The sequence below is a fragment of the Macrotis lagotis genome, chromosome X (assembly GCF_037893015.1).
Source record: "Macrotis lagotis isolate mMagLag1 chromosome X, bilby.v1.9.chrom.fasta, whole genome shotgun sequence".
Classification (NCBI taxonomy): Eukaryota; Metazoa; Chordata; class Mammalia; order Peramelemorphia; family Peramelidae; genus Macrotis; species Macrotis lagotis.
The window spans coordinates 532,044,766-532,070,967 of record NC_133666.1 but is presented as its reverse complement, the minus strand read 5'-3'; the positions used below and the strand labels follow the sequence as shown (position 1 = coordinate 532,070,967).

Sequence of the window (26,202 nt, the reverse complement as noted above, 5' to 3'; positions counted from 1 at the left end):
TTAAGGGATCGAAGGGCCTGGAACACAATATTCCAAAGAGCAAGGGAGTTTTGGAATGCAGCCAAGAGTTGACTATCTGGCAAAACTGAGTCTTCTCTTCCAAGGGAAAAATGGACATTTAACAAAATAGGAGACTTCCAACTTTTTCTCATGAGAAGACCAAAACTAAATAGAAAATTTGGACTTTAAATAGAAGACTCAAGAGACACATAAAAAGGTTAAAGGAAAAAGAAACTGCTATCCAATAAGATGAAACTAGATATATCCCTATCTGGGTGAAAGATTCTCATTAACTTTTAAGAATTGTAACTCTATTAGAATATACTTAGCCAGAAGGAATGGACACTCATGACTTATCCACAACCCTGAGCAGAACCAGAAAAACATTGTACACCCTAACAGCAACAACATGGGTGTGATGATCAACCTTGATGGACTTGCTCATTCCATCAGTGCAACAAAGAGGGACAATTTTGGGCTATCTGCAATGGAGAACACCATCTGTATCCAGAGAATGAATTATGAACTTTGAACAAAGACCAAAGACTATTACCTTCAAATTAGAAAAAAAAAACTTATTATGTAATTTTACTATCTCATACTTTATTTTTCTTCCTTAAGGATATGATTTCTCTGTCATCACATTCAACTGAGATCAATGTACAGCATGGAAACAATGTAAAGACTAACAGAATGCCTTCTGTAGGGGGTGGGGGGGGAGGGAAGCAAGAATGGGGGAAAAATTGTAAAACTCAAAAGAAACAAAATCTTTCTAAAAAAAGGAGTATAAAACTGCTAGAAACGTATATAATTAAGCAAATAAAATTTCTACATTGTTCACATTCAACAAAAAAGTTTGTTTTCACTTTATGTCTTTTTTATCAGGAGACAGTTAACAGTTTTCATCTTTAGAGCTCTTGAGTTGTAATAAGTCATTAAGATGATCAGAGTGAATTCTTAAATTTTTATTGGCTTTATAATATCATTGTCATTGAATAAAATTTTCTTCTGGTTAAAAAAATAAAATAAAAACACTATCTCCTTAAAAGGGGGGGGGGACAGACAGTAAAGACATGGGAAGATGAAGGAGATTGAATGGGGTAAATCACATTACATAGAGGTAACAAAGGACCTATTGCAATAGAGGGGAAGAAGGGAGGAGGTGAGAACCACCTGAATTTTACTCTCATCAGATTAGGCCTAAAGTTAATACACACACTCAGTTAAGAAATTTATCTTACCTTTCAAATATTAAAGGAGAAAGGGGAAGGGGGAAGGAAAAGAGGAACTAACAGAAGGAAAAAAGGGGCAAGGGTTGGATATAAGGGGCAAACACAGTGGAGGTGGTGCATTCAGAAATAAAATACTGGGAAATATGGATAAAGTGAAAAAAAGGTGGAAAATATAAACAGAGACAGAGAGAAGATTGTATAGAAGGCAATAAAGAGTTAGCAATTATAACTTTGAATGTGAATGGGATGAACTCTCCCATAAAACATAAACAAATAGCAGATTGGATTAATCTTCCAGGCACTTAGGTTCTCAAACTTGATGACATCTTTGAAACATCTTTCTCATCTGACCCCTCCTGTATACTAACAGCCCCATCCTCATTGGAGTCTTCATTATCTCTCATCTGGACTTTTGGAATAATCAACAATCACCAAGAATATGAACACCTAGGGAAAAACACTCTTTTTATGGTAAAAACTGGAGAGTAAACTGGAAGAAATTAAGTTTAGACTCTCATATAACAATAAACTCCAAATTAATATATACTACCTAAATATAATAATTCTCTTGCTGGTCTCCTTGTCTCAAACCTCTTTCCAATCTAATCCATCCTCCATACAGCTTGCCAAAGTGATTTTCCTAAAACATATTTTAACTGTCACTACTCCACTAAAACTCCAGTGTCTCCCTATTGACCGTGGAATCGAATATGTAATTTTTATCTAATTAAAATTGTTTAACAGAAGTTTTTAATGTACATAATTAGTGGTTACAGCAATCTGACATAAAGTAACCAGAGCTAAGAAAGTATAAGTGGAAAGAATAACAAATACAAAAAAGTGAATGTTGCAAAATACAAAGCAGCAGCATAGTTCCAAAGAAGATATAGGAGAAGACAAGTTCACTACAGTTCTTTACAGAGATGGAAGGTCAATGGGTATAGAATATGGCATACATTTTCAGATTTTTTTTTCAATTTAATGATCAGTTTTGCTCATTTTTTTCTTTAAAAAAATTATCTGTTAAAAACTAAAAAAAAGGGGGCGGCGGCTGAGTGGCGCAGTAGATAGAGCACTGGCTCTAGAGTCAGGAGGAATTATATGGAAAACTACTAGGTGAAATTCTGGTGAGGTAAAAAACAAAAGATATAAATAAATGTATTTTAAATAAATGTGTTTGCTTACTATTCTCTAATAACATAAAATACTGACTGGAGAATATGTTGGCCAGGCCTTTTTCAGATACCTTACTACTGATTATTGGTTTAAATATACAAATATTGTCTGAAGATGCTAATTAGTGATATATGTGTCAAGAAAAGACTATAGCATGGAATAATTAAATTTAGAGAATATTACAGAAATAATTGTTCAGATTAGGCTTAGGACAATCATTAATAGAAGACAATCCCTTGATAACATTATACCACCCCCGACTTTTTGGTTCTAAGAGTAAAATAAAAATGGCCAGTGCAAATCCCACATGAATATACATTAAAAAAGATACTTTGTGGTAATACAAGAACACCATGACTCTCCCACTTTTTTCTTCATCAGGAAGAAGGAAATGGGTGTAACCATAAAAATGTATTTTCAATAACCATAAATCTCAAATAACCCCTCAAACTCAGCAACACCAAAAAAACAGAGCCCTAGCTCTAACAGAGAACTCAGTTTTATTTGAAACAAAGAAAATAAAATCTTTTCTGAAATGAAAAGTTCTTCAAAAAACGCCAAACTCATACTTTTTAAACTGAAGCAGATGCCCTTTAATTGGGAAAATACATCATTTCTCCAAATGTCAAAAATTACAGAAAAAGGTACTTGTTTTTTAAAAAGGTAGATTATAACTTAAAACCTAAATTCTGTCACCTTCTTCAAAAAAACATGTGTCTTAATTACACTATAATCCTTGAGCTCTAGGGTGGATTTAGCACTTTTTCTTTTTTTGTTGACATGGGAAAGGTGGAAAAATTAATAATATATCTTGATCTAAATCTACTTAGAAACACCTGGAACCCAGTAAGTTAGTACTTTTTTGTGCCAAGATGTCTGGCAGTTATGTCAGAACTTGCTTTTTCTTTCAATCAACCACCACCATGAGAAGGCAGAGAAAAAGATGTCCTTTCTGAGGACCAGGGAAAACTAATCCCTACTTCACCCCCTAAACTTCACCTTGTGCCTCTAAAACAAATTACACCAAGGATACAATCTAAAGACTATTTCTCTGCCAGAGGCCAAAAAGTGGGAAAGAAGAATTCTTAGCAGGAAGTGAATATGTAAAAACCCATTCACTTTTTGAGTTACTACACACTTTCCAAAAAGCTATTGTTCTTTTAAAGTCTAGAACATACCATCATATATATGGGCAAATTAACATTTATAAATTGCCTAGTGACATTCATATTTTGAAAGGCATATAAACAAAGAACATTGAATGTGGAGTTAGGAGACAGAGCTATATAAATATGATATAATGTTGCTAGTAGAAAGGAAGAAGGGATTGTCTATAATGCTATCAGAGGCTATCAGCACTAAACTATGATTCCATATCTTGAATGAAACAGTTTAATAGCTAAGTAATTGAAAGTTTTCCCAAGACAATAAAGATAAATGCATGAAAAAAATAAAAATTTATTAAGTGCTTATTCTTGTGAAACAATGCAGAGGATACTAAGAAACAAGCAAGATGTCATGTAAAGCTTACACATTTTTAGATTTTCACATCCATTACTTCTGACCATAGGAACTTTAGTTACCTCACCTCACTTTAATTTTAGAGATTATAAGAGGGCCAGCTTTTCTTATAGTAGAAAGAAATAATTTGCTAGTAATGTAGAAGTTATTATTTTGGGTATAGATTAGTTCACAAAATCTATGTTAAGATTATTAATTTTGGGCAGCTAGGTGGTGCAGTGGATAGAGTACCTGCCCTGAAGTCAAGAGGACTGGAGTTCAAATGTAGCCTCAGACACATAATAATTACCTAATGGTGTGACTTTGAGCAAGTCATTTAACCTCACTGCCTTGCAAAAAAGCAAAAACAAGGGGCGGCTAGGTGGCACAGTGGATAAAGCACCGACCCTGTAGTCAGGAGTACCTGGGTTCAAATCCTGCCTCAGACACTTAATAATTACCTAGTTGTGTGGCCTTGGGTAAGCCACCTAACCCCACTTCCTTGGGAAAAAAAACTAGGGAAAAAAAAGCCAAAACAAAACTACTAATATTTCTGTTTTAGGCAGAAAATTTTTAAAACAACCCCCCCCCCCCAACTCTTCACAAATCTGGAGGTGCATGGTAAAACAAAAAAGAAGACCAGAATATCAGTAGGAAACCCAAGTCCACTTTCATGCAACTCTCTTAATCACCTTATTTATTTGTTTGTTTGTGTATGTATGTATGTTTTTGTAAGGCAAATGGGGTTAAGTGGCTTGCCCAAGGCCACACAGCTAGGTAATTATTAAGTGTCTGAGACCAGATTTGAACCCAGGTACTCCTGACTCCAAGGCCAGTGCTTTATCCACTGAGCCCCTCTCTTAATCACTTTAAACAAAAACTAAATAATCACACTTATGACATTGAACTTGACCTCAATAAAGAATATAAGAAGATAAGAAGATACCTCCCCCCTACATCTTTGCAGAGGTAAGGACTGTAGGTATGGAGCTGAATGCAACTTTTTGACTATGTTGCTTAGTTTTGCTGGATTTTTCCCCCCTCTTTTTTCTTTAAGACCTGGCTCTCAAAAAGGAGAAGATGGATATTGGAAATTGCAAATGGTATAAAAACAAATATAACAATAAATTTTTATTTTTAAAAACAGCACAACTTTTGGGTCTTGCCTCCATTTGTAAAACAGGTGGTTTGCCTTAGAGCTACTAATATCCTTCCAGCACTAAAACAATGCTAATTTCCCCACTGCAAGTAAAGGACAGGAGAAGAGACAAAAAGAGGAAAAGGGAGATTCTAGCCACCACAAATGAACCTTTAGGATTTATAAGTCCCTATACAAGGGAAAGAAAGGCCCTTGATCCTTGAGTCGAGAGCAGTACTCAGCATCAGGATTTGAAAGCTAAAGCACTTTATTGGGCTTTCAACCTATAGCAAAGGCAAGGTTTAGAAATCTGTCAGAGATGGAAGGAGATAAAGAAAAAGAGAAAAGTAGAAAAGAACCTTTCAAAGTACCCAGTTGTGATCTTCTAGGCAAAGTCATAAACTCTATCATTAAAGACAGAGATCAAAAAAAGGAAAAAAAAGCCTATTCTAAGAACTATAAAATAGCTCAAGAGCACCACCTACTGTAAAAGAATTAGCTCTCTAACTAAAACCACGACAAAGATTTTAAAGGACTACTGACTTACCAGTATGGATCCTCATGTGTTGTATCAATGAAGCCTTCAGTCTTGTTTTATAGTCACAGTGCTGGCAATGGAAGGGCTTAACTCCAGCGTGTATACCCATATGTCTCTGCAAGGCCAATTTGGAGGAACATTTTCTATTTGAAAGGAAGCAAGGTTTGTCAAAACTTAGTAAAATCAAGGTCTTAGTTCCTCTTCTGTAAAATGGAGGGGTCAGCCAGATATACTTGAAGGCATTTTCTAGTTATAAATCTATGATAAATCTAAGATATTAAAGCTGTTTCTATATTTTAGTAAGGAATATGAATCTAAATATATGTCTGCTACTTTTTCAAACAATCACCTAGTAAAGTATCAAAATATTACTGTTATTTTTCTAATTTAAATTTGACCAGGAGCTTTCTTTAATTAGAGCACTACATGGATAGAACACTGGGTTTGAAGTCAAGTATATTACCTAAGATACTTCAAATATTACCTAAGAGACTTCTAAAGATGTGTGACCACAGGTAAGTCATGTAACCTCTCAGTGTCCTAGGGCTCTCTCAAAAACTAGAAATTCGTGGGGGTGGGGTGGGGGGAGGGAAGTAAGATTGGGGGGAAAATTGTAAAACTCAAATAATACCTTTAATAAAAAAAATTAAAAATAAAAAACTAGAAATTATGGATGAGTTCTTGATCTGTTACAAATGAAGGAAGTTCCTATATCAAGTATTCAATAAAACAACAAACTATAATAATTACCCCCCAAAATTTTTTTGATCTCCAGCAGTTTACATATTACATGAAGTGGTGACAGTCAAAAGATTATATGAACAATAAAGTATTATTGATTAGTTTTTAAGTTTCAAATATATTTATGTTTATAAGAGGTGAGAAGGGAAATTATAGCAAGAAGAGTATCAGAAATAATAAAAGTTACGCTAAAAAGCTTTTCTTATTTTGAGTCATCATGACCCCATGGACCACAGCACACTAATGCTGTCCATTGGCAATTATAACAAAAGTGTTTGCCATTTTCTTCTCCAGTGGATTAAGACAAACAAAGGTTAAGTGACTTGGCCCAGGGTTATACAGCTAGCACGTCTGAGGTCAAATTTGAACTTAGTCCACTGAGCCACCCAGCTGCCTCTAAGTCACTTATTAAACTTTAAATTGGAAAAGCTCAAAACTTTCTAGAATTTCTATGAAATTCCATATAACATAATTCTAATACTCACAAACTAGAAAAATAGTCAAAAAATTCTATTAATTTAATAAATTGATAAAATTTAAGAGCAAACACTAAGAATATTCAGTCTTACATACCAAGATTCCAATACAACTATTATAGCAATGCAATTTAAATAATGGTTTTTATGTAATAATCTCAAAAGTTAAACCAGATGACCTTTAAGGTCCCTTCCAATCCTACATCTATGATCCTGTCTAAATATATTTAGCTCTTGACTTAATAAAGTACAAGTAGCATCTGACAAGCTCTGGCTTCCTGTCCTCCTATGTTGTCCCCCTTTCTTTTTAAATTAACTCGTGCTGTACATCAGACTAATTGATTGTAATATAGTGCCAAGCCCAGAGTCAGGAATCTAGCCTTAGACACTTACTAAGTGTGTCTGTGTAACTCTGGGTTAAGCTTGGTTTCCTCATTTCTAAAACAAGTTGGAGAAGGAACTGGGACATCATTCTAGTATCTCTGCCAAGAAAACCCCAAATGACATCATGAAGAGTCTGTTGTACATAATACCCTACAAATCATTTCATAACTAGTTATATTGCCTGCTTATATAGATGCTAAGTGAAAGTATTAGGTTGCTCCATAGGATACTTTTCCTGATATCACTAATCTCTGTGCTTAAAATGGAGATAATATCCCCTGCTTTAAAGGAAAATCTTGCCAAATTAACCTTTCCAACATCCATTTCTTACTACTCATACTGTCACTTACCTTCTCATCTAGACTACTGCAATAGTCTCCCAAGAACAGGTCAACCAAGTCACTCCCATACTCAAGAGGCTTCAAGGTATCCCTTTTTCCTCTAGGAAAATATACTAATCCTTTTGTTGGGTTTTTCAAGTTTTTTACAATCTTGCTCCAACCTCCCATCCCAAATTTGATGTAGATCATTCTCTTCCATGTAATTGTATGGAACAATCTACTTAGCTTCTTGCTCTGTTGCATGGATTTTCCCCATGCCTGGAATGCACTTATTCCTCACCTCTACCTCATAAAATTCCTAGCTTCTTACTCTGACCTAAGATCAAGTACCATATCTCGAAAGAAGCTATGATGATCCTTCCCTATACCTAACCCTAGGGAGTAAAGCCTTCCCCACTAGGCAATTATATGTTATATAGATATAAACACATTACATGTATTATTCACATAAATATGGACTTGCTGCTTCTTAACAATTAAATATAAGCTCCTTGAGAGAAAGACCTTTTTCTTAGTATCCCTAACACTTGGCACAGTGCCTGGCACATTAGTCTATTTAATAAATGTTTGTTAAACTGAATTGAATTGGAAATCACAAATCATTACAACTTTGACATTTTTAAAAAGCCGTTTATGAAAAATTCTTAAAATGAAGTTTCTTACAATATAATTAGAATATTCTCATAAAAGTGGAAAAAATAGTTTTGCTTTTAAGTTACTTATAAAATAAGCTAGGTTCAAATCTTGTCATTTGTCAAATTTTGCCATTTTCTATCTATGTGACCTTGGGCAAGTTACATAATCACCCTGAGCTTTTTTCATCTATAAACCAAGGTAGTTTGACTTGATGACTTCTGGGGTTCCTTTCAATTGTAAGTTTATGATACTCTGAAAGATGGCATAACTTAAAGACTCACTACCTAAAAGAGCTTACAAAATTTGTAGCTAGGATAAAGAAATAGATATAATAGGACAATAAGAAACCCTAGTTATGAATCCCTATTAACTTTATGCTCCAATAACAAAATTACAAATGGGATTGGAGAGGCACTGAGCATGACTACAGTATTTAAAATACAGTGAATTTTAAATTTAATTTTAAATTCAAAAAATCTCTGAAAAATGAGAGAACCTAACTACAGATAACAGAACCTTTCATACAATAATCTTTTATGCAAGATGAAATTGACACAAAAAAATTTATGGAAAAATTGTAATAATTAAAAACCTTAAAAACAAAAATATTGGGGCAGTTAGGTGATTCAGAGGAGAAAGCACTAACCCTTCAGTCAAGAGGACCTGAATTCAAATTTGACCTTAGATACTTGAGATGCTTAGATACTTGGTGCTCTCTCCTTGGCACCACCTAGCTATGTAACTCTGGGCAAATCACTTAACTCCAACTGTCTCTGCAAAAGCAATAAAAAACAAAATAAAAATTTACTATGTCCAGAATGAAAATGTTATGTGATACAAAAGACTTTACTGGATTGAGAATTGACATAGTATATAATTGAATTTGAATAACAAAAATGGATTTGAATACCATCCAAAGAATTCCTAGCATCATAGAACTAGAACTAAAAAGGTCCTTATAGGTTATATTTTATAAATGAAGAAATTGAGACAGAAAAGGTTAAATAACTTGCCCAAAGCATACAATAAGCAGTAGAGCCATGTCTCAGGAACTCTGACTCCAAACCCAACAATCTCCATCATCTCCAGGTCTGCCACTTCCAGGATTCTGCACTAAATACAGGACCTACCTGTCTAAGCCAGTTTCATCACATTTAAATGGAATTAATACTTATAATTAACCTACTTCACTCAATGGATTGTTATGAGGTACAAATGGGAATATATGTAAAAAGTCACTATAACTAATGTTAAACAAATAACTTTTATAAATTGTATGCAATGTACACAGACCTACAAAGAAGTTCAAAATTACAGTTTTTAGAGTGTCTATAAACATTAACTTTAATTAATTGCTGGTCCTCTAAATGAAAGATTAAAAGAAAGTTGTAGCCAAATGGAAGAATAACTTACAAGTTCCCCCTTAGAAAAACAACTAAGAGGTGATGGTAGAATTGCTTTTACTGTTCATCAAAATATTTGGTCATCATGTATTACTGTAGTGTAATAATGCATTTGCAAAATTCCACCATGAAAATAATCACATCTTATGTTCCAATATTTTTTCAGAGATAAAGAAATAACTCTGCAAAGAACTCAGATTAGTACCTTCTGACCCTTTTTCAAAATAAATCAATTATACACTATGATATTTATTCACTTCTGTGCAATGGTAGGCACAGGTGGTTTAAGAGACCAAAGCCTTGCAGATTGAAATCATACACTCATATATTATGAATATGAGAATAAAGTCAGAAGGCATTAAATATGGCAAGTGCCAAACAACAGAACAAAAACTAAACTGATTATATTTTAATATATGGTAAATTATGGGTTAAAATATAGTAGTCTTTTCCACATCAGTTGTATATTGTCAGACCTCCAACTTGTTAATTCTAACAAGATTAATATTCAGTTTTAAAGACAGTGAATAATTAGTTCTACAAGATAGCTGAAAGACAGAAGGATTTCTAGAACTTGTTAAAATGATGAGACAATCAGAACAACTTCGAAAGTTCTGGGTTTATCTTATACACTTAAAAAGAAAAGCAAGCAGTACATTATAAAGACCTTCAGTTTCATGTACAATCCTTTTTCTCTTCCACTATGGATCCATGTGAGATATGCAAATTTAGAGAAATCTCCATTCCAAATGTACATAAGGACTATTTGTGCCTGACCTATGGTAGAGTTTCCTGAGCTTATCAGAGATAGATATACAGGACCTTGATTCTAACACAGTGATGTCACTTTGGTCCTCTTCCAAGAACAAAAGATAACCATATACAAATACCTGTTTGATTTGGTGTTTTAGTTCAGGAAAAAAATAAAAATTTGAAAATCTATATCTTATTTTTATCTACCTCCTTATAAGGCAACCAAAAATTTAAATACTGAGTCATATGCCCAATAATTCTAAATCCAGAAGACATTATTAATGAAGTTTTAAGACAAGAATCTGAAGGCTTATAGGTACTTAATTTTTGCTTAAAATGCCATTTTTTTTAAAGATTTTTCAAGGCAATGGGGTTAAGTGGCTTGCCCAAGGCCATACAGCTAGGTAATTATGAAGTGTCTGAGGTCGGATTTGAACCCAGGTACTCCTGAGGTTCGGTGCTCTATCCACTGCGCCACCTAGCTGCCCCTAAAATGCCATTTCTACAAGTTGTTTTATATGTGTGTGTGTGTATGTATGTATGTATATATATGTGTGTGTGTGTGTGTGTATATATGTATGTATGTATTTCTAGGGCCTTTTGTCCTTTGAAGATTTGAGAGTGGGAAAGAAGCAGAAGTATTATTAAAATTAAATTTTTTGGTTTCAATTGGCTTTCCTTTTTTTTTAACTGAAACTATGAATATATTATATAGTGAATTTTCAGTGAGGAAATACCCTCTAACATTTCTTCCCTGAAACAAGAAGTCTTGGGGGGGGGGCTCTTTACAGTGGATAGAGCAGCGGCCCTGGAGTCAGGAGTACATGAGTTCAAATCTGGCCTCAGACACTTAATAATTACCTAGCTGTGTGGCCTTGGGCAAGCCACTTAACCCCAGTGCCTTGCAAAAAAACCTAAAAAAAAAATTGCCTGGAACACTGTACTGAGAGACTATAGGACTATCATGAAATTTTAGAGGGGAGTTTTTAAAAAAGCATGTGGGTCAAAATGATCAACTGTTACTCAAAGCCAAACTAACACAGGAGTGTATAATACATGAATAAAAATACAGTCAAAGATAGTCATATGCCATTTACCTTTCCTCCATAATCCTATGGGGCAGCAGGCAGAGTGGTGGCTCCAAGGAGCAATGATATGTACACCTGCCAGGATTCAAGTCCTGCATTGGCTTCTCAAACAAAAAGTTTTACCATAATATACAACTGTCACACTGCCAGTGGGGAAATGGAATCATAAAACATAGACCATGGCAAAAAACAAGATCTCTAATAAAGATTAAACAGGAAGACCAACATGTGGAAGGTGGAATTATAACTGACACATCATTAACTGACAGTAAGGCTCAGGAGATAATTCTAACTACAACTGAGTGTGGTTAAGCCTTATGCATACTAGTAATGTATAAGAAAAGTCAGACCTAGGATAATGGGCTTAGGGACTCCTCTGGCTATTAAGTTATTACCACAGAATCAATTAGTAGATGTAGTAGATGTAGTCCTGTCTCTGAGACAGGACTGTTCTGAATCTAGGCTATTCTGACTTGCATGTCAATTATCTAACTTTTACATAGAAAATTATTCTTGGATTAAAACTTTCTTTTTGCTTTCCTAACTCATTCAAAATCTTAAATCTCAATCAGTGGACATCTATTAAATGGCAGAACTAAGATTCAAACCTAGGTCTTTTGACTCCAAATTCAGTGTTCTTTCCATTATCAAGTCAACAAATATTCAAACAGCATTCAAGCAACTGGGGAAGGAGGAAAAGTTTCTCAATTCCCCTTCAAATGAAGAGATGGAGATGAGAGAGAATTTCAGACAAAGGAGGATAATTAATAAAAATGCACCAAGTCAGGAGAAGGAATGTTGTGTGCAAAAGAACAGCAAAGAGGCTCTTGTAGCTAGATTTCTGAGAACCAGAAGAGAGTATGTGTAAGAAGATGGGAAAGGTAGGAAAGGACAAAGTTATGAAGGGTTTTAAAAGCCAGACTTAGGACTTCACATGGAACTTGGAGGTAATAACTAAATACTAAAATTTATAAACTAGTTTCCAAATATGTCTGTATGGGGGGGGCTGAGGGGGAATGTGTATGACATGGTCAGACAGACCCTTGTGGAAGAGCAATTTAACTGCTAAGTGGAAGATGGACTAGAATAGGTAAAGAATGGAGGCAGGGAGACCAACTTTAAGGCTATTGCAATAGTACAGACATAAGGTGATAAATATAGTGGCAGTATTAAGGGGAGAAGGCAGCATATGAAGAAATAGTAAAAGACTAGAACTGACAGGACTTAGAAATTGAATATGGTGGGCAGAAGGAGACTGAAGAATGAAGGTTGACACCTCGGTTGGAAGCCTAGTGATCAGCAGAGTCAGTGATTTCAGTAATGGGAGTTAGGAAGAGGGAGGGCTTGGGGGAAAAGATGTGTTCAGTTTTGAAAATGTTTAAGATGCCTACCTAATATCTTTTTAAAAAATTTGTTATTTATTTAAGGCAATGGGGTTAAGAGTGACTTGCCCAAGGTCACAAAGCTAGGAAATTAATAACTGCCTGAGGGAGGATTTGAACTTAGTTCCTCCTGACTCCAGGGTTGGTGCTCTTTCCATTGGGCCACCTAGCTGTCCCTTGCCTATATAATATCTTAAAAGTTAACAAACATCTTAAGATATCTATTAAATGCAAGATGTCAAATTAGCAGTTGAAATGTGAGAGGAAGTCAGAAAAGAGGTTAATTTTGGATAAATAGATTTGAGAATTATCACAGATAAATAATTGAATCTCTGATAAAATGAACAAACTGGAAACTGATATGATCATCAAGCAAAAACAGTAAATAGAAAGAGAAGAGAAAATGGTCTAGAACAGCCTTGACATCACATAAACAGTTTGGTTTTGAATCCTTGTTAGGTAGGGCAGGGTGCTATTTATTCTTAGCTAAGAGGATTTCTACAAACTTTTGTGTTGCTTCACTTGGAGTCAACACTGTAGGTAAAATTCTAGTGGAATATATATACCCTGGATGTCCAAAGAAAGTTAAAATTTTTAAGTTACAGATCTACAATAAACACCTTGATGCCATCAAAGTTTAAAGAGGTCTAAGATGTCATACATTTTATGTTGTCTCTCTAAGATCTTATAGTTTGTCATAAAACACAAAAAAAGTGTTAACTTTCATGTTTTCATGATTCAAATGAAGTGAGGAATAGGAATTAAATGACAGCTTTTAGTGACGGAGAAATGAATTATTAAAATAAGGTAATTTATGTTGGTTTAAAAAAGTTTTAGAGAATAAGAACTATTAATATTTTACTTATCTAGTTTAAAATTAAGACCAGGATTCATGAGAAGCAGTATGGATTACTAAATGGACTTGGAATCAGGAATTGATAAAAAAAAATAGAAAAATATATGGAATCTGATATTTCAGGAGTTCATATTGTAATACAAAGTATTAAATTTCCCCAGAAACTCCTTCTCCCCAAAACTCCAAAAGCTAACAAATTATGACTCTAGCCAAAATTTGGAGGGGCAGAACCCACAGAAAGACTGAGTGATATATTTTCCCAATCCAAGATAACAGAGTTCCATGGGAAAGGTGTGTTTCACCAGGACCAGGGATTGGAAAAAAGCCGAGGTCGCAGCGCAGTGCAGCCCAACCCAGGCCAGCCCAGCCAAGCGATCACCAGCAGCAGCTTGACAGGGCAGTGAAGAGAACCCTACTACACCAGAATGAGTGTGGAATGAGGAGCACCAGCTTCAGAATCAGCAGAAAGAATCAGGAGAAACCAGAGCATAGCCCACAGATGGGAAGGGGGTCAGGAAGAGACTGCAGAAATCTCTCTCCTTTTCCTGAGGCAGCACTATGCTGTTTGCCTACACTCAGATCCAGGTTTCAGTTTGGCCTTCCACACTAAGATAGCAGGGTCCCTCCTCACAGCTCCAGGACAGAGTGGAGCGCCTGTGGTCATCTATATATCAAAGCACAGGCAAGAGAGCATATGCCCTTGGAGAAATAGAGGTCCCAGTGAGGTGTCCTCCAAAAAAACCTCCAAAGCTAGTGTTCAATAATAGTCAAAAGCTCAGAAAACACCCCCAAACCAGGCACAGACTGGAGAAATGAATAAACAGAGAAAAAAGAGGAACACCATGGAGAAAATCATTGTCTATGATACCAAGAATACACCTCAATTTGAAGATGAGAAAGTACAAGCTAAAGACTGCATGAAAAACAGAAATTAGGATCAGGCTATGACAGAGCTCAAAAAGAATCTGAAAATCAAGTAAGGGAGACAGAAGAAAAATTGGGAAAAGAGAGATGCAGGAAAAACATGAAAAAGAGGTCAGCAGCTTAGTCAAGGAGATCCAAAAAAACCCTGAAGAAAATAACATGTTAAAAACCAGCATAGGGGAGACAAGATGTCTCTAAGGTGCTCTCTCTCTGATATTTCCAAACTTATAAAATAAGGACTCTAACTGAATTTTCAAGAGAGAGAATCCACAGAGGATCCAGTAAGGCAATTCTCCAGCCCAAGGTAACCTGGAAAATAGCAGAAAGGCTCTGCTCCACAGGTTAGAGGGGTGGCCACAGTGAAGGAACTTCAGCCTCTGGAGGCAGCCCCAGGGTGCTGGGAGCCGTGGCTCATGGCAGCTGGGGCAGTTTCCTAACCTACACCCCGGGGAGCACCGGGCAAAACTTGGAGGATCAGCAGGGGGCCCAGGCCAGTGTGAGCCGTGAAGCCCAGCCCTCAGGGCACTCAGCAAGCAGCATGGCCACAGCAGCCCAGATGCAGTAACTGGAAGCAGGTGGAGCCGGTAAGCAGGAACCCCCAGACGTGAGTGCCTGGAGAGAGACTGCTAAGGTCTGTCCTCTGCCCCTGGAACAGGACTTTGGGGTTCTGACCACATTCAGATCCTGACTGCAGTCTAGGGCCCCCCATAAAACAGTAGAGCCCCCCCCACCTCAGACCCATGGCAAAAGGGTGCACTTGTCATTCATAGACTGGGAGGGAAGACAGAGCTTCACACACAGAGATCCTTGTTGGGGGGGGGGGGATGTCCCAATAATACTCAAAAGTAAAGGAAGCACCCAAAAACCAGGCACAGGATGGAGAAATGAGTAAGCAGAGGAAAAAAGAGAATTGAGAAATACTTTGTCTATGATCCCAAGAAGGCTCAAAATACTCAATCTGAAGATGAGGAACTACAAGCTCCAGCATCTAAAGACTCCAAGAAAAACAGAAATTGGGCTCAGGCTATGACAGCTCAAAAGACTCTGAAAAAATCAAGTGAGGGAGATAGAAGAAAAATTGGGAACAGAAATGAGAGATGCAGGAAAAACATGAAAAAGAAGTCAGCAGCTTAGTCAAAGAGATTCAAAAAAATGCTGATGAAAATAACACGTTAAAAACCAGCATAGGTCAAATGGATAAAACAATTCAAAAAGTTATTGAAGAGAAGAATGCTTTAAAAAGCAGAATTGGCCAGATGGAAAAGGAGATAAAGCTCTCTGAGGAAAACAAATCCTTCGGATGTAGAATGGAACTGAGGGAGGCTGCTGCTTTTATGAGAAATCAAGACACAATACTTCAAAACCAAAAGAATAAAAAACTATAAGAAAATATGAAACATCTCACTGAAAAAAACAACTGATATGGAAAACAGACTAAGAAAAGATAATTTAAAAGTTATCGGAATACCTTAAATTCATGATCAGTAAAAAAGCCTTGACATCATTTTCAAAGAATTACTACAGGAAAATTGTCCTGAAATCCTGGAAGCAGAGGGCAAAATAAAATTGCAAGAATCCACAGGGCGGCTAGGTGGCGTAGTGGATAAAGCACCAGCCTTGGAGTCAGGAGTACCTGGGTTCAAATCTGGTCTCAGACACTTAATAATTACCTAGCTGTGTGGCCTTGGGCAAGCCACTTTAACCCCATTTACCTTGCAAAAACCTAAAAAAAACAAAAAACAAAAAAGAATCCACTGATCTCCCCAAGAAAGAGATCTAAAAAAAAAACAACCCCCAGGAATGTTATACCCAAGTTCCAGAACTCCCAGACAAAGAGAAAATATCACAAGTAGCCAGAAGGACACAATTCAAATATCGTGGAGCTGCAGTCAGGATCACACAGGACTTAGCAGCAACTACATTAAAAGCTTGTGGGCTTGGAATATATTATTCCAGAAAGCAAAAGAGCTCTGAATGCAACCGAGAATCAACTAGCCAGCAAAACTGAACATCCTCTCCCAGGGGAAAAGATGGACTTTCAATGAACCAGGGGAATTTCAAGTGTTCCTGTTGGAACGGCCAGAGCTGAACAGAAGGTTTGATCTTCAAATACAGGACTCAGGTGAAGCATAGAGAGTGGATGGAGGAGAAGGGTAAAATATTAGGGACTTAATGATGATGAACTACATGTACTCCTGCATAGAAAAATGATACTGATAATACTCATATGAACCTTCTCACTTAATAGAGCAGGTAGAAGGAGCTTTTATAGATGAAGCACATGGGAGAAAGTAAAAGGAGAGGTAGAATAGGCTAAGATATTTCATATAATAAGATTTTTTTTTCAAGGAGCTATTGTAATGATATGGAAGCGGGGAAGGCCAGGGGGAATGAGGGAAACTTCGCTCTCACCAGAGGTGGCTAGGAGAGGAAACAGCATATATACTCAATGGGATATAGAAATCTAGAGTAAGGAGAGAAGGGGGATGGGGGAAGGGAGCGGGGAGAAGAGAGTAATGGAGGAGAGGATGGACCGTAAGGGGAGAGTGGTCAGATATAATCCATTTTCTTTTTTACTTCTTGCAAGGGGCTGGGATTGGATGGCCTGTCCGGGACCATAGGGCTGGGTGGATGATGGGCCTAAGGAGTGGTATGTAAGCTCGGGGCTTTTTGGCCCCAGGGCCAGGGATCTGTCTGCTGCGCCACTCAGCTACCCTACAGCACATTTAAGAAGAGGGACAGACTGAAAGGAGAAAGAAAATATAGTATGTGGTAGTAGGGAAGTATGAATGGAGGGAGTTGCGATCAGCAATGGCAATGGTGGAATAATATGGAAGTAGCTTTTGTAATGGACTTATCATAAAGAATGTGATCCACCTGTGACAGAGCTGGAGGTGTTGGAATACAGACTGAAGCACATTTTTTTATTATTATTATCATCATTTTGGGGGGGGGGGTTTGCAGGGCAAATGGGGCTGGGTGGTCTGCCTGGTGTTGCACAGCTGGGTGATTGTTGGGTGTCTTGAAGCCAGATTTGGACCTGGGTGCTCCTGGCTCCAGGGCCAGTGATCTGTTTGCTGTGCCACCTGGCCGCCCCTACTACTACTACTACTACTACTACTACTACTACTACTACTATTGTTGTTATTATTATTATTATTTCATTTGATTTTGGGTCTTTTTTTTGGTTTTTTTTGCAGGGCAATGGGGGTTGGGGTAGCTTGACTGGGGTCACACAGCTAGGTGATTGTTGGGTGTCTGGGGCCAGATTTGGGCTCGGGTACTCCTGGCTCCAGGGCTGGTGCTCCATCCACTGTGCCACCAGGCTGCACTTATTATTATTATTATTAATTTTTCCTCTTTACTTTATTGCTCATGTGGGTCGATATTTTGGGGGAGGGGTATTATGTTTACTCTTAAGAATATTTTAGTTATCTATAAAAAAATCATTTGTACAAAATAGGAATAAATAAATTAGAATACCAAAAAACAAACATAAGTCAAATGGACAAAATAGTTCAAAAAGTTATTGAGGAGAAGAATGCTTTAAAAAGCAGAACTAGCCAGATGGAAAAAGAGATAAGAAAGCTCTCTGAGGAAAACAAATCCTTCAGATGTAGAATGGAGCTAAAGGAAGCTGATGACTTTACGAGAAGTCAAGACACAATACTTAACACCAAAAGAATGAAAAATTAGAAGAAAATGTGAAACATCTCATTGAAAAAAACAACTGATTTGGAAAACAGATTTAGGAAAGATAATTTAAAAATTATTGGGATACCTGAAAGCCATGATCAGGAAAAGAGCCTTGACATCATTTTTAAAGAAATCCTACAGGAAAATTGCCCTGATATTCTTAGAAGCAGAGGGCAAAATAGAAATTGAGAGAATCTACCAATCTCCCTCAGAAAGAATTCCAAAAATAAAAAAAATCCAGGAATATTATAGCCAAGTTCCAGAACTCCCAAGTCAAAGAGAAAATATTACAAGCAGCAAGAAGAACGCAATTCCTATATCGTGGAGCTGCAGTCAGGATCACACAGGACTTAGCAGCAACTACATTAAAAGCTTGTGAGCTTGGAATATAATATTCCGGAAGGCAAAAGAGCTTGGAATGCAACCGAGAATCAACTATCCAGTAAAACTGAGCATACTCTCCCAGGGGAAAAAATGGACTTTCAATGAACCAGGGGAATTTCAAATGTTCCTGTTGAAACAACCAGAGCCAAACAGAAAGTTTGACCTTCAAATACAGGACTCAGGTGAAGCACAGAGAGTGGAGAAGGGCAAAATATGAGGGACTTAGTAATGATGAACTGCATGTATTCCTGCATAGAAAAATGATGCTGATGATACTCATATGAAACTTCTCATTTGATAGAGCAGGTAGAAGGAGCTTTTATAGATGAAACACAGGAGGGAGTTGAATTTGAAGATATAATATATTGTAAGGATGGAGTCAATGTCTACAAAAGAAGTGCACTGGGAGTAAGGGAAAGGAGAGGTGGAATAGGCTAAGATATTTTGTATAAAATATATATTTTTTTACAATGAGCTTTTGCAATGATATGGAAGGGGGGAAGGTGAGGAGGAATGAAGGAACCTTCATTCTTATCGGAAATGGCTCAGAGAGAAAACAGCGTTCACACTCAATAGAGTATAGACATCTAGAGTAAAAAGTGGGGGGAAGGGGGGGTATGGGTGACAGAGGAGAGGGTAGATCATAGGAGAAAATAGTCTGATATAACACATTTTCTTTTTTTAATTCTTGCATGGGGCTGGGATTGGGTAGCCTGTCTGGGACCATGGTGCTAGGTAGTTGCTGGGTCTCAGGGTTGGTATGTGGGCTTGGGGCTTCTTGGCCCCAGGGCCAGTAATCAGTCTACTGTGCTGCTCAGCTACCCTACAACCCATTTTAAAAGAGGGAAAAAGTGAAAGGAGAGAGAATATATAATATATGGTAGTGGGGAAGAATGGATGGAGGAAATTACAATCAGGAACAGCAACAGTGCAAAAATATGGAAGTAACTTTTATGATGGACTTATCATAAAGAATGTGATCCACCCAAGACAGAGCTGATGGCACCAGAACAAAGAATGAAATACACTCTTTTTCTCTTTATTTCTCATGAGGGTCTACTATTTTTGGGGGGGGGGGAGGGGATATTATGTTTACTCTTAAACAAGAATATTTTAGTAATGTATAAAAAAAATCACTTGTACAAAAATATTTATAGCAGCCCTGTTTGTGGTGGCAAAGAATTGGAAATCAATGTAAATGTCCTTCAATTGGGGAATGGCTTAACAAAATGTGGTATATGTATGTGATGGAACACTACTGTTCTGTTAGAAACCAAGAGGGATGGGAATTCAGGGAAGCCTGGAAAGATTTGCATGGACTGACAGTGAACTAAATGAGGAGAACCAGAGAAACACTGTGCACCCTAGCAGCAACATGGGGTGATGACCAACCTTGATGGACTTGCTCATTCCATTAGTGTAACAATCAGGCACAATACTTTATTTTTCTTCCTTAAGGATATGGTTTCTCTCTCATCACGTTCAACTTAGATCAAAGTATACCATAGAAACAATGTAAAGACTAACAGAATGCCTTCTGTGGTGGGGTAGGGTAGGGAAGCAAAATAAAAGTAAGGTTAAAAAAATTATATTGGGAGAAGCAGGTACAAGAAATAGACTAGACAAGAAAAATCTAAAAGAAACAATATTGCTCAATGCTTCATAATTCCAAGAACTACTGAGGATACTTTTCACAAGAATCACTTGCAACACCAGAAAGTAATTCAAAAAAACAATTTTAGACCAGCATCTTATTCTTCTATCACAACCAGTTAAATTATGACCACTACAATTCAATCTATAATATCTTATTTGTGGATGTTATAATCTTTCCTTTAATACTTTCACTATTTAAGATCAGAACCAAGCACTTTCCTCCTTTCCTCAATGGCATGCAAATAAACTGACAAGAAAAATGAGTAAATGGACCCCAGAATAAGGGGATTTTTTTTTTGCTGATATGCTGATATACAGACACACAGACACAGACACACACACACACACATTAAAGTTCAACATGCACACCCAAGTTCAGCCCAGGATAATTAAAACATACTGTATAATCCTTGAGGACAAAATCTTATTATACTTTTTGTGTTTGTACACCCAATACTTGGCACATAGTAGGTAGGTTCTTAATCATTGCTTGATTTGGTAAATATCTTGTACCAATTTAATATTAAGTAGTATTGTAAGCATGGGTATTTCAATCCAAGTCCTCTGATTCCAAAGACTATTTTTTCTAAGATAATAGCCATCATTGAAAAGTAATTAAAAAAAAAAAAACTTGGTCATGTAGGCACAACTTTTTTAAAAATTATAAACTTAGCAATGATTTGAATATATACAAATGAAAAAGATTAAAATAAGAAAGTTCCAACTATTTATATATTGATAAAAGAACATTAAAACCAGAATAATCACTTGCTTTACAGTATTCTTTTGATCTTTTCAGATTGTGTATTTAAAATGTTATATATAAACATGTACACATAAAATATAACAATGTATATGATTTTTGAATCTCACATCTATTCCTCTTTCTCATTCTCCACATTTCTTTATATACTTATCACATTTAGAATGAAATATTCCATTACATGGTTTTACCATAATTTTCATATTTCAATTGCTAGGCAAATTAGTTCTTTCCAGGTTTTAATAACTACAAAGAAAGCATGTATTAATATCTAACAGGTGTTTCTTTTCTTTTACAGCTTAATCCTACCTAACCCAACTTTTTTTATTTTTATTTTTATTTTTTTAAGTTATTCTTTTGTACAAAATAAATTTTTTATACATTAATATTCTTGTTTAAGAGTAAACGAAATACCCCCTCCCCCCATAAATATAGACTCGCTTGAGCGATAAAGTAAAGGGGAGAGAAAAGTAATTAAAATTTAAAAAAAAATAGTAATAATTGTAGGTATGGCCAGGTGGTGCAATGGATGGACCACCAGGCCTGGAGCCATGAGCACCCGAGCCCACATCCGGCCCCATACACCCAACAATCACCCAGCTGTGTGACATGCAAGCCACCCAAACCACAATGCCCTGCAAAAACCAAAAAAAAAGAAGACCCAAAATAAAATAAAATAATAATAATACTAGTAGGGGTGGCTGGGTGGCGGACAGAGCACTGGCCCTTGAGCCAGGAGCACCCGGGTCCAAATCCGGCCTCAGAAACCCAACGATCACCCTGCTATGCAGCCCCAGGCAGGCCACCCAGGCCCATTTGCCCTGCCCCCCCCGCCCCAAATAATAATAATAATAATAATAATAATAATAATAATAAATGTGTTTAAGTCTTTGTTCCAACACCAACAACTCTGTTGCGGGTGGATCACATTCTTTATGATAAGTCCATGGCAAAAGTTACTTCCATATTTTTCCACTGTTGCCATTGCTGATTGCAACTCCCTCCTTATGTATTTCTCCACTACCATGTATTATATTTTCTCTCTCCTTTCACTCTGACTCTGCTGTCAGGTAGCTGAGTGGCGCAGCAGACAGATCCCTGGTCCTGGGGCCAAGAGGCCCTGAGCCCCCATACCACCCCTTAGGCCCAACATCCACCTGGTCCCCGGACAGGCCTTCTAATCCCAGCCCCTTGCAAGAAGTAAAAAAGAAAATGTGTTATATCTGACCACTCTCCCTCTGTGGTTCATCCTCTCCTCCATCACTCACATCACCCCCCTTCCCCTGTCCCCCCCTCTCCTTCTTACTCCAGATGTCTATACCCCATTGAGTATATATACTGTTTCCTCTCCTAGCCATCTCTGATGAGAGCGAAGATTCCCTCATTCCCCCTTGTCTTCCCCCCTTCCATATCATTGCATTAGCTCATTGTAATAAAGAAAATCATATGAAATTTCTTGGCCTATTCCCCCCTCTCCTTTTTCTTTCTCCCATTACATTTCCCTTTTTTCTATTGACTCCATTTATCTTCAAATTCAGCTTTCTCCTGTGTTTCAACTATAAAAGCTCCACTACCTGCTCTATTAACTGAGAAGGTTCATATGAGTATTATCAGTGTCATTTTTCTATGCAGGAATACATGCGGTTCATCATCATTAAGTCCCTCATATTTTCCCCCTCTCCTCCAATCTCCGTGCTTCATCTGAGTCCTGTATTTGAAGATCAAACCTTCTGTTCAGCTCCAACAGGAACATTTGAAATTCCCCTGGTTCGTTGAAAGTCCATCTTTTTCCCTGGAAGAGGACATTCATTTTTGCTGGGTAGTTGATTCTCGGTTGCATTCTGAGCTCTTTTGCCTTCTGGTATATTATATTCCAAGCCTTACAAGCTTCCAATGTAGTTGCTGCTAAGTCCTGTGTGATCCTGACTGCAGCTCCACAATATTTGAGCTGTGTCTTTCTGGCTGCTTGTAATATTTTCTCTTTGACTTGGGAGTTCTGGAATTTAACTATAATATTCCTAGGGGTTGGTTTTTTGGGATCTCTTTCTCAAGGGAATCTGTGGATTCTCTCCATTTCTATTTTGCTCTCTGATTCTAGAATATCAGGGCAATTTTCCTGTAGTAATTCTTTGAAAATGATGTCAAGGCTCCTTTCCTGATCATGACTTTCAGGTATTCCAATAATTTTTAAATTATCTTTTCTAAGTCTGTTTTCCATATAAGTTGTTTTTTCAATGAGATGTTTCACATTTTCTTCTAAATTTTTCATTCTTTTGGTTTTGAAGTATTGATTCCTGGTTTCTCGTAAATTCATCAATCTCCCTGAGTTCTATTCTTTGTCTGAAGGATTTGTTCTCCTCAGAGAGTTTTCTTATCTCTTTTTCCATCTGGCCAATTTTGCTTTTTAAAGCATTCTTCTCCTCAATAACTTTTGGAACTGTTTTATCCATTTGACCTAAGCTGGTTTTTAGCATGCTATTTTCCTTCAGCATTTTTTTTTTGGATTTCCTTGACTAAGCTGCTGACTTCATTTTCATGTTTCTCCTGCATCTCTCTCATTTCTTTTCCCAGTTTTTCTTCCAACTCCCCCATTTGATTTTTAAAGTCTGTTTTGAGCTCTGTCATAGCTTGATCCCAATTTCTGTTCTTCTTGGAGTCTTTAGATGCAGGAGCTTGTGCTTCCTCATCTTCAGACTGAGTATTTTGATCCTTCTTGGGCTCATATGCAAAATATTTCTCAATGGTGTTCCTCTTGTTTCTCTGATTGCTCATTTTCCCAGCCTGAGCCTGGTTTGGGGGGGTGCTTCCTGAGCTTTTGGGACACTCCCACAAGGGTCTCAGTATGTGAGGCTCTGTCCTCCCCTCTTGGTCTGTGAATGACCATATGCTCCCCTCCTCTGCCATGGGGCTGAGGTGGGGGGGCCCTGTTGTTCTATTGGGTGGGGGGCTAGACTGCAATCAGGATCTGAATGTGTTCAGAACCCCAGGGGCAGAGGACAGAGCTCACCAATCTCTCTCTCCAGTCCCCTCCTTCAGATCAATGGGCTCATGCCCTAGGGGCTCCTCTGCTTCTGTTTCCTGGAACATGCTGCTTCTCTGTGTGCCCTGAGGGCTGGGCTTCACATGCTCGCTCTGGCAGAGGTCCTCCAGCTGTTCCCCCAATCTGTGCCTGGTGTTCCCCCGGACATAGCTCAGGAAACTCCTCTGTTGCTGTGAGCCGGGACTCCCAGCACCCTGGGGCTGCCTCCAGGAGGCTGAAGTTCTTTGCTCTGGTGGGCCACCCCTCTGGCGGGCCACAGAGCCTTTCTGATCTTTTCCAGGTTACCTTGAGTAGGAAAACTGCCTCACTGGGTCCCTCTGTGGGTTCTGTCTCTCGAAAATTTAGTTAGAGTCCTTAGTTTATAAATTTTATGAGAGAGCGCCTAAGACATGATCCATTCTTGTCACCATCTTCACTCTGTCCCCTCAACCCGTGACTTTTAAAAAAAAGATTTTATTGCCATTTTTGTTTCTCACACCATCATAGTTATGGCAGGTATCCTTTTATCCAGTTATATCCAGGTATCCAGGTGCCCCCCTTGTCTTCCCTCAAAGAGCCATACTATATGTATTATCTTTTAGAGCAGATATGTTCAACCTGAAGCCTGCAGGTCACATGCAGCCCCCAAAGCCCATTCATGCAGTATTATTACATTTTATTATTTTCATACTCATTGGCAGTATAAGTTGCATTACAGTAATAATTAAATTCTATATGTGGCCCTCGACAAATTTTTTGTTGGGTAATGTAGCCCAGAAAAGCTAAAAGGTTGGCCACCCATGTTTTAGAAAGAAAGAAAATCAGCATAACTGATCATAGAAAAATTCTCAGGGAGCAGCTAGGTGGCGCAGTGGATAGAACACTAGCCCTGCAGTCAGAGGGACATGAGTTCAAATCCGGTCTCAGACACTTAATAGTTGCCTAGCTGTGTGACCTTGGGCAAGCCACTTAACCCCACTGCCTTAAATAAAAAAGAAAAAAATTCTGAAAATGTATGCAACATGTAACATTTGCTAGTCTCCCAAGATACAAATAGAACTTAATTGTTCATTTTCATAACCTTGGAATATAGATATTTAATAAAATCACTGAATAGAAAAAGCAGGGCTGTGCAACATGATGGATTTAAAGCTAGAAGACCTGTCTTTGATTCTTTGTTTTGTTTTGTAAGGCAAATGGGGTTAAGTGGCTTGCCCAAGGCCACACAGCTAGGTAATTATTAAGTGTCTGAGACCGGATTTGAACCCAGGTACTCCTGACTCCAAGGCCAGTGCTTTATCCACTGCGCCACCTAGCTGCCCCTTCTGTCTTTGATTCTTGACTCTGTTAATCACTATTCATGTATTATGCAAAATGAAGAAATTAAATGTGAAGGTTTCTTCTAGATTAAAAGCTATAATCCAATGAGGATCACAGAATCACAGATCCAAGTCTGAAGATTTTTAACTTTCTTTGTGTTTTGACTTCTTTAGCAGGTGATGAAATCTATCCATCCATTTTCAGAATAATGCTTTTTTTTGGTGTGTGGGAGAATAATGTTTTAAATGCATAAAATACACAGGATTACAAAGGAAATTAATTATAATGAATTATATTTGTCAAAATATTTGTTTAAAAAAGTAATTTCTAGGAAACATATATATATTACTCAAGGGGAAAAACTCCTTATTTGAGGAAAATGCTAAGAAAATGGGAAAGCATAAAATAATGGCACAATTAGACTTAGACCAACACCTTAATTTTAAATATCATTCCATAAAAAAAATTGAAAAGAAGCAGATCAAAACCTATAGTTTTGGTTAGGAAATATATATATATATTTTTAGGTTTTTTGCAAGGCAAATGGGGTTAAGTGGCTTGCCCAAGGCCACTCAGCTAGGTGATTATTAAGTGTCTGAGGCAGGATATGAACTCAGGTACTCCTGACTCCAGGGCCGGTGCTCCATCCACTGCGCCACCTAGCTGCACCAGGAGATGTATTCTTAAATAAAAGAGAGGCAATTACAAAATAGAAAAGAGATAACATTGATTATTTGAAAATGAAAAGCCTTTGCCTGGACAAAACTAATGAATCTAAGATAAGACAGGAAGTGGT

At 37.3% G+C, this 26,202-nt stretch overlaps 1 protein-coding gene across 3 annotated transcripts in view; it reads right to left on the bottom strand.

The window, feature by feature from the left end:
• The window catches only part of LOC141503420 (uncharacterized), a 75,500-nt gene that overhangs the window by 17,270 nt on the left and 32,028 nt on the right, over positions 1-26,202 (bottom strand). For all 3 annotated transcript variants that reach the window (XM_074208655.1, XM_074208656.1, XM_074208657.1), the window contains exon 5: positions 5,594-5,727. In XM_074208655.1, the coding sequence (XP_074064756.1) occupies positions 5,594-5,727 (134 nt within the window). The remainder of the gene's footprint in view (positions 1-5,593; positions 5,728-26,202) is intronic.